An 8,074-nucleotide genomic window follows, 5' to 3' on the forward strand; every position below is an offset into this window, starting at 1 on the left:
AAAAACCCAGGAGAGAGGAGGAGTGCTGGGTTGGCCATATTGGGAGGGCCAAAGGAGAGATGCTACAAGTGGCCAAGGGGTTCAGAAGAGGAAAACCTGACCATGGATCTGGACCACCCAGTCTGCTGGCAAGAACCAGCTGGAAAAGAAGAGGATCCATGAGGAGAGAAGCTTTGGGGGAATATGATGCAAGAGAGTGTGAGTGGGAGAAGGGGAGTGAAAAGACTGAACCCAGAGAAGAGGCTCACCCAAGACCACAGAAAGGCAGGGTAGGGTCTCATTCACCACTGGAAGTATAGAACCTGCTGGGGATCAGGTCACCTGGTTTCTGGTCCTGGCCCTGCCTCTGGTTATGACCGGGGGTGAGCTTCCGTCTTCTTCTGATTCCTCAGTCTCAATCTGGTTTGGTCAGATGATCCTGTGGTCCCTTTTTCTTCCCTAAGACTCAATGAGAGAGGTGGCTGTCGGGGTCACCACCCAGATTCAGGGCACTGAGGAGCTGGCTTAGCTCAGACCCCTTTGCATTTGTGTGGAACCTTATGTTTCCAAGTAGACTCGCAGGCACAGTATTGCATTTGGTCCTGACCACAGCCACATGAGGTAGGAAGGGCATTATCCCCACTTTATAGCTGGGGAAACTGAGGCATAGGATAGCCACATGATCTGGTCAAGGTCATTCAAGTTGTTGGCAGTTTATTATGTTTTTAAAATAGTCACCTGGAAAACACTTAGGTTATCTTAGTTTCACCTGTTGGAACCCCAATTAGCTCAGTACACTAAAGGACACATACTATATTATTAGTAGCAAAAGGATTTGTGTCCTGGGGCAAACATGCTTGCTTCCCATGGTTGGACAATGAGAGTTATGCAACCCAATAGGTTTCTCCTTTTACTATGACTGTCAAGAAACCCAAGAAGAAAATTTTGCTGGGTAATCCCGGGAATAATATCAGGTAGTTTTTGGAGATGATTCTTCTTGTTCTGTTGTCTTATTGAACACATTTGACTTAAGATTGTACATTGCCTCCAATGTTTTATGGAAAAGCTCAGAGTAATTAAACTAAATGAGAGCTGAGAGTTGAGGACTAGAATCCCAAACTCCCTTTATATATATATATATATATAAAAAAAGAGATTCCATCCCATCTCACATCATGGTTATTGACTAAAAGCAAGATAAGGTGAACACAAATAGGGTGGTCACTGGTGCTCAGCGATCTCCCCAGGGCATTGTTAAACATGCAGATTCCTGGCCCTTGAGGCTGGGATGCAGATCTGGAATCTGTACTTTGAACAAGCTTTCAGCAGATTCTAATGCAAGGGGTCCCTAGAACACCCTCTGGGCCACTGCAGGGCAAGGGATTCCGAGTGGACTTGTTTCATGTTTAAATTGGACAGTGGTATGTTTTGGGTATACAAAATACTACCCAGTGGGGCAGTAGTTTACACTGCAAGCAAGACAGAGCTGAATTGGGGGTCAGGGAGTAGTAGAGTATGATTTTATTCTAATACTCAGTGACTTGACTTCCCAGTTGGGTAACTCTGGGATGACACCTACACCTCAGTTTCTAAATGGGAGCACTAACCCGTTCTTCCAGGGCAGCTTCCCCAAGTTGTTCAGGAAAGGTCTAAAGGAGATATGGGACAGAGAAGCCATTTCTAAACAGTAAAGTGCTCTAGGCAGGCTGTGCAGGGGATTATGATTAACAAAGAGGTAGTGGGAATCTAGAGGGCTGGTGAGGCTGGAAGAGACAGGACATTCGGGATAGAGGGGGAAGGAGGCAGGGCCTGGAAGCTGGGTGTGCGACGGGAGAAAACAGATTGGGTGATAAAACCATAAAAGGTACTTGAGTGTGGGCAGAATGGACCCATATCAGGTATAAGAGGGTTAAGTGTTGTGCCCTTGGCCTTGCCAACAAGTCAGATATATAGAATGGTACCTGGGAGAGCAGCTGGCAGAGGGGTGTTTCTGGGGAGGCCAAAGGGAGTTCATAGGAAGCAAGACCTTTTGAAGGTGTTTATAAATTGGGTCAACCTTTAGTAGAAAACTAGGGAATAGGGTTGGCAGGGAGATAGGACATTGAATTCTAACACATGCACAGCGTAAGATCCACTGATAAACCAAAGTGGCTTGATCTTCTTTACAAATACAGACACCATGTCTCCCAGGAGGATCTAGTTTGGCTATTGGAAAAGGTCAAACGTTACCAAAGGTGAGGCTGCCCCATTTAGAGTAAGCCCTGCCAATTGGCCCCCCACTTCCCCTCAACCAACTGGTACCAAACCATGGACTCAAACCAAGGGGACTCTAGGGAACTAGGATCCCAGGGTTATTTGGGACTTTGGTTGTAAAGAGTGGGAACAGGGGGAACAAGGAGGAAGAAAGATAGGGAAAGAGGAGAGGGTTAAACATAAAAAAAGGCAGAAGAGTAGCGGGAAAGGAGAGAAAGGGGAGAAGGGCAGTACCCCTTCATGGGACCCCAAACCTCCTGGGAAATCCCCACTGTGGGTCAGGCAGTTTTCTGCTTTGGGAATGTTACCAAGACTTAAAAGGCATTTGAAAAAACAAATGGAACTTAGAAATTACATTCCAAAAGAGTAGAGAGTTTTTACAAACCAACCCCCCACCCCACCAAAAGAACACAATCAGTTATCAATCAAATTGCTAAAAACCAAACCAAACCAATATATACATGTAACATTTTAACCCTATTAAAGCCCCATGTCCCGAGGCTTCTGTAAGATGATACGTGTCCTTGCACAGTGGCATGCAGGAACTAGGAGCTGGAGCTTATGGGAAACCGAGCTCTGGAGTCTCTGACGCTGGCCAGGCACCAGGTGCTGAGACAATGAAGATGACACAGACGATCTTGGACAAGATGGTGGTAAGGCTTAGCGGTCCACGGACCGCGGGGTTCAGGTCTCACGGGGATTTCTCCCCAAGGCTGGAATGCAGCCTCCCTGGCCCTCTGCAGCTCGGGGAGGTAGCAGAAGGCTTCTGGTGACTTGTGGCCTGCTGTGACACCCCTCACCTTGGAGGGGCCTCTCTGACCTCAATGCGTGGGAGCAGCAGCATCCTCAGGGAATGGGCCCCTGGCTCCATCGGCTCACACAGGTCACTATGGCACAAAGGTGCAGCTGGTGACACTGGCATGGCTCTGATGTTCTGCTGATGGGAAAGAAGAGGAAGGACTTTGGGTAGCTGGTCCAGATGACCCTGAAAGGGCAGGACAAAGAGATGGCAGGTGGGTGTTGGGAGTGCAGGGTAGTCCTGGGGGAAAGTTAGCAAAGGTGCTGCTTTTGGTCTTCCTATGGGAAATTCCACAGACAAGCCACTTCATCCTGGTGTTTTCGCTCTGGGTCCCCAGGAATTACAGGAATGCTGTACGTATGCAGTCATGTATGATGGCACCAAGGGAAAGGCCACGGAAGGCCACATTGCAATGACCCCCATCACAATCCATCAAATTGCTCTGGCTGCTCACAAGGCAAGTGGGAAAGGGTGGGCAGCAGCATTGAGGCTGGGAGAAGCGCCGTGGCAGGCTGCAAGACTAAGGAGAGAGCCTGGTGGAAAGGCTGGCAGGCTGGCAAGACCTGAGGCAGGTGGATAATCTCTGATCGGTGTGCAAAACTGCACCATTCTGGAAGTTCAGTCTTGTTTTTCAGCGAGTTCTCTCTCAGGAAACTTGTCGGAATTTCCATGCTCTTGGTACACAGTCTGAGTAATCCATGATTGATTCATTAAAAAAAGGTGTCAGAGGGAGGGAGAGAAATGGGAAGTGAAATGGAAAGGACTTGGGAAATGCTATATCAGTCCAAAGAAGCGCTGGTAGTGGAATGGGTTAAGCACTTGGCTACTAATCAGAAAGTTGGGGTTCAAACCCACCAGCTGCTTCAACAAAGAAGCTGTGGCCATTTGCTTCTGTAATGAGCACAGTCTTGGAAACCCTATGGGGCAGTTCTATTCTGTCCTATAGAATTCCTATGAGTTGATGTAAGTCCAGCCCTCCACCCGGTCATCTAGTAGTTAATGCTGGGGCTTGGACAAGTACCCGGTGTTCTCTGAGGCTAAGTGGTCAGTGGTGTTGGGAAGCAGGCTGCAGAATTTTTGCAAACCTGAGCCAGGAGACCTGAGCTTGGCTGCTGAGTGGTCTCAGCTACAGCCTGTCCATTGTGTTAGAAGTCTTACTTTGTCCCAGTGGCAAGAATGCACGTCAACCATCAATAAATTACCTTAGGGACTTTGGGGTAAATTAAATTATTAAAATAAAGTAAACCACCTTAAATATTTATCATAAGAAAAAGTCAAATAAACAACCTATGTGAGATATGCATTTCCAAGCCCCAGTCTAATGCCATGTCCTGGGGAACGGACCTCTTGGGAGGTCTCCTTGGCCTGGCCAGGCCAATCAGAAGTCTCTTTACTGGGACCCAGAATGTCAACATGGTGGAGCTGTGGAGCTGCTCTAGGCTGCTGGGAATGAGACCCAGGGTCAACGTAGTGGGCAATTAGGCCTTTATGTGTGTACCAGGTCTTCAGACTGACTCTAACCTGTTTCTGTCCTCAAGGAGTCTCCTGTGGACACTGGGGCTCCCTCAAGTCACCTTGGCAAGGGTGGCAGTTCCAATGGCTCCTGATCCCGAGCCCTACATGTTCCCACCTCATTTCCTGGTCCTTGCTGCATCCAGGCTATGAGCAGGGAGATCCAGAGCTCCAGGATTCCAAGCAGATTCTTGGCCCTGGCTACTGCCCTATCATACCCCCTAAAGTCCCAGCAATCCAGAGCAGTGGGGCTGGGAGGAGTTGGTGGTGAAGGGAAGGAAAGGATGAGGATGGTGCTCAGTTCCTCCAGGAGCCATGTTGAGCTCTAGAGAAAAGTCTGTTCTTGTTGTTGGCATTTCTTCTCCCCAGGGAAGGAGTGTGTGGTTATCACAGAGCTTCTCGTTGAGTTCTTTGTTCCAAGGGACAAGGCCAGAGTGTAACTTTTCCTCGAATCTTCTAAGAAGAAGGTATTGGGTGAAACCAGGTAGGGCTAGCCCGGTTCTCCTTAGGATCGAGGGAGCAAACTTCTGACAGAGCTCTCTGTAGATGCTTCCAAAACCCAGTTTTGGTCTTTCTCCAACTTGCTGCCTTCCCTGGGAAGGTGGAGATCACCGCCCAGCGGTCAGCAGGAGACCCTGCTTTCTCTTGATGTGAAAGCTGTTTTCTGGCAGTGGTGTAGCTGTTGTCCCTCCAAGATGAGGTGATGCTGAGAGCATGGGTCCCTTCATGTCATCTCTGCTGGTTCCCTTCTGCTCTTCAGGACTGGGCAGCTTGAAGCGGGGCGCTCAACTGCTCTGTCACTCGCTGGGGGGGGCTGCCCTCTCTTCCCCACCCCAGCCGGACTCTGAAGGGTGCAGCCTGCACTTGGAAGGAGAGTGGCGGATGGCAGAGCGGGACGGCCGAGCAAAACAGGAGGTGAGAGACTGGGCGCTACAGTCACAAACAGCATCCTAGAAAAAGGGAGGGAGAAGTCAGAAGGAGCCAAAAGGCCCTGACCAGCCAGGGAATGGGGACCAGTCAGGTAAGAAATTTGAACTCAGCCATGCACAAACAAGACCAGTTCCCAGGGGCTGCAGCCTTTCCCTAAATGGCTTTTTCTTTTGATTGTTTTCCTCCCATTTTAACAATAAACAATGTTCATTGGAATAAACTCTGGAATAAACAGAAAAGAAAATGTACATTGCCATGGTCCTACAGAGAGAAGAAAATCTGCAATGATTGTATATGCATACATTTGTCAAAATGACTCATTCTCGAGAAACTATTTTGCAAAGGAAAGGACCACTGTTCAAAGCGCAACTTAAGAAGACAAAGCATGAAATGTACAAGGAGCTGGAGTTAGAAAATCTCTTTTCTAACCTGGAGTCAGAAAATCACTTATCAAACTAAAAGAAATGAAGAAAAAATTCAAGGCTCAGCTAGCAAAAGGGTTCTGTGACAAAATACTGAGTAACACTGGTAGCCTAAAAAGAAGGTGAAGGACTCTGCAGAGTCACTGCACCAAGAAGAATTCAATGATTTCAGGATGTAGCATCTGGTCAAGAACCGACTGAATTGAAGGAAGAAACCTAATCTTCACTGAAGGCAATGGCAAACAACCATGCTCTAGGAATTGATGTTTCAACAAACTGATACAGTGCTGGAAGCACTCACTCATCTGTGCTAAGAAATTTGGAAGACAGCTACCTAGCCAACGGACTAAAAGAGGTCCATATTTGTGCCCATTCCAAAGTAAGGTGACCTAACAGAATGCAGAAATCATTGAGCAATATCATTAATATAACACATAAGTAAAATTTTGCTAAAGATAAATACAAAATGGTTGCAGCAGCACATTGCCAAAAATTCAAGCTAGATTCAGAAGATGTGGAAGGAGAGGTATCATTGCTGATGTCAGATGGATCTTGGCTGAAAGCAGAGAATACCAGAAATATGTTTACTTGTACTCTACAGACTATGCAAATGTATTCAACTGTGTGGATCATAATAAACTATGAATAACATTGTGAGGAAGGGGAATTCCAGAATATTTCATTGTGCTCACGTGGAAACGGTATATAGAACAAAGTGATAGTCGTTTGAACAGAAGGGGATACTACATGGTTGAAAATCAGGAAAGGTGTGTGTTAGGGTTGTATCCTTTTATCATACTTAGTCAGTCTGTACGCTGAGCAAATAGTCCGAGAAGTAGAATTATATGAAGAAGGATGTGGCATCAGGATTGGAGGAAGGCTCGTTAACAACCTGTGATATTCGGAAGACATAACCTTGCTTGTTAGAAGTAAAGAGGATTTGAAATACTGACAAAGATTAAAGACTTCAGTATGGATTGCTTCAATGTAAAGAAAATGAAAATCCTCACAACATTATGATGAACAGAGAAAAGATGAAATAGTTAAGAATTTCATTTTACTTGGATCCACAATCAATATCCACGGTGTATCAGTTAAGAAAATTAGACAAATCTGCGGCAAAAGACTTCTTTAAAATGTTAAGGAGCAATGATGTCATGTTGAGGACTAAGGTGCACCTGACAGATGCCATGATATTTTCAATCACTTCATATGCATATGAAAGCTGGAATTCCAATAAATATGAAAGACTGGAGAAGAATCGATGCATTTGAATTATGGTGATGTTGAAGGATCTTTAAAAGTACCATGGACGGCCAGGAGAACAAACACATCTGTTTTGGAAGAAGTACATCCGGAATGTTCCTTAGAAACAAGCATGGTGAAACGTCATCACATGTACTTTGGACATGTTGTCAGGAGGAACCAGTCCCTGGAAAAGAACATTGTGCTTGGCAAAGTAGAGGGTCAACAAAAAAGAGGAAGACCCTCAACAAAATGGAATGACACAGTGGCTGCAAAAGTCGGCCTAAATATGACAATAATTTTGAGGATGGCACATGTCCAGGGAGTGTTTTTTTCTGTTGTCCATAGGGTCACTAGGAGTTGGAGCCAATTCTATGGTATATAGCAATGACAATAACAAATATATTTCTAGACCTCCTTTTTAATGGCTGTATACTAATCCACTGGAAGGAAATACCTTAATTTCTTCAACTGACTTTTGATGTGTGTCTCTAATTTTTCACTATAACCAATACAGAAAGATACAAGCACAGTGGTTAAAAGTGCTGTTTTAAAACCAAACTGCACCAAAAAAACAAAACAAAACTGCTTGGCTCAAAACCTAGACCTTCCATTTACTGATGGTGTGACCTTAGAAAAAGTACTTAACCTCTCTGAGCCTTGATTTCCTCCTCTTAAAAATGAAGGCCATGAAACTTTCTCCAAAGTTGTTGAGAGGGTCAAATCGGATGTGGCATGTAAAGCATTAAGCACGCGATAAATGTTAGCAATTTTTATTAATGTGGGACCTTATCCAGAGAAGTAGCAGCGCCAGAGATGGAGGCAGAGATGGGGGCATGGAGAGGGGGAGCGGCTGAGGACTCTAGATTCATCAACTAAGAAGAGAAGGACTAAGAACTGGTGGCCAGGAGCAGACTTGCAGAATGTGCCCTTT

At 45.9% G+C, this 8,074-nt stretch overlaps 1 protein-coding gene across 1 annotated transcript in view; it reads right to left on the minus strand.

Annotated features, from left to right (window-relative positions):
* Positions 1-5,340: 5,340 nt before the first annotated feature.
* SOGA1 (suppressor of glucose, autophagy associated 1) overlaps positions 5,341-8,074 on the minus strand; it is a 118,145-nt gene continuing 115,411 nt past the window's right edge. Inside the window, exon 15 of the mRNA XM_006875728.1 lies at positions 5,341-5,493. Within this exon, the coding sequence (XP_006875790.1) occupies positions 5,341-5,493 (153 nt within the window). The remainder of the gene's footprint in view (positions 5,494-8,074) is intronic.

The sequence above is a fragment of the Chrysochloris asiatica genome, unplaced genomic scaffold (genome assembly GCF_000296735.1).
Source record: "Chrysochloris asiatica unplaced genomic scaffold, ChrAsi1.0 scaffold00337, whole genome shotgun sequence".
In the NCBI taxonomy this organism is placed as follows: Eukaryota; Metazoa; Chordata; class Mammalia; order Afrosoricida; family Chrysochloridae; genus Chrysochloris; species Chrysochloris asiatica.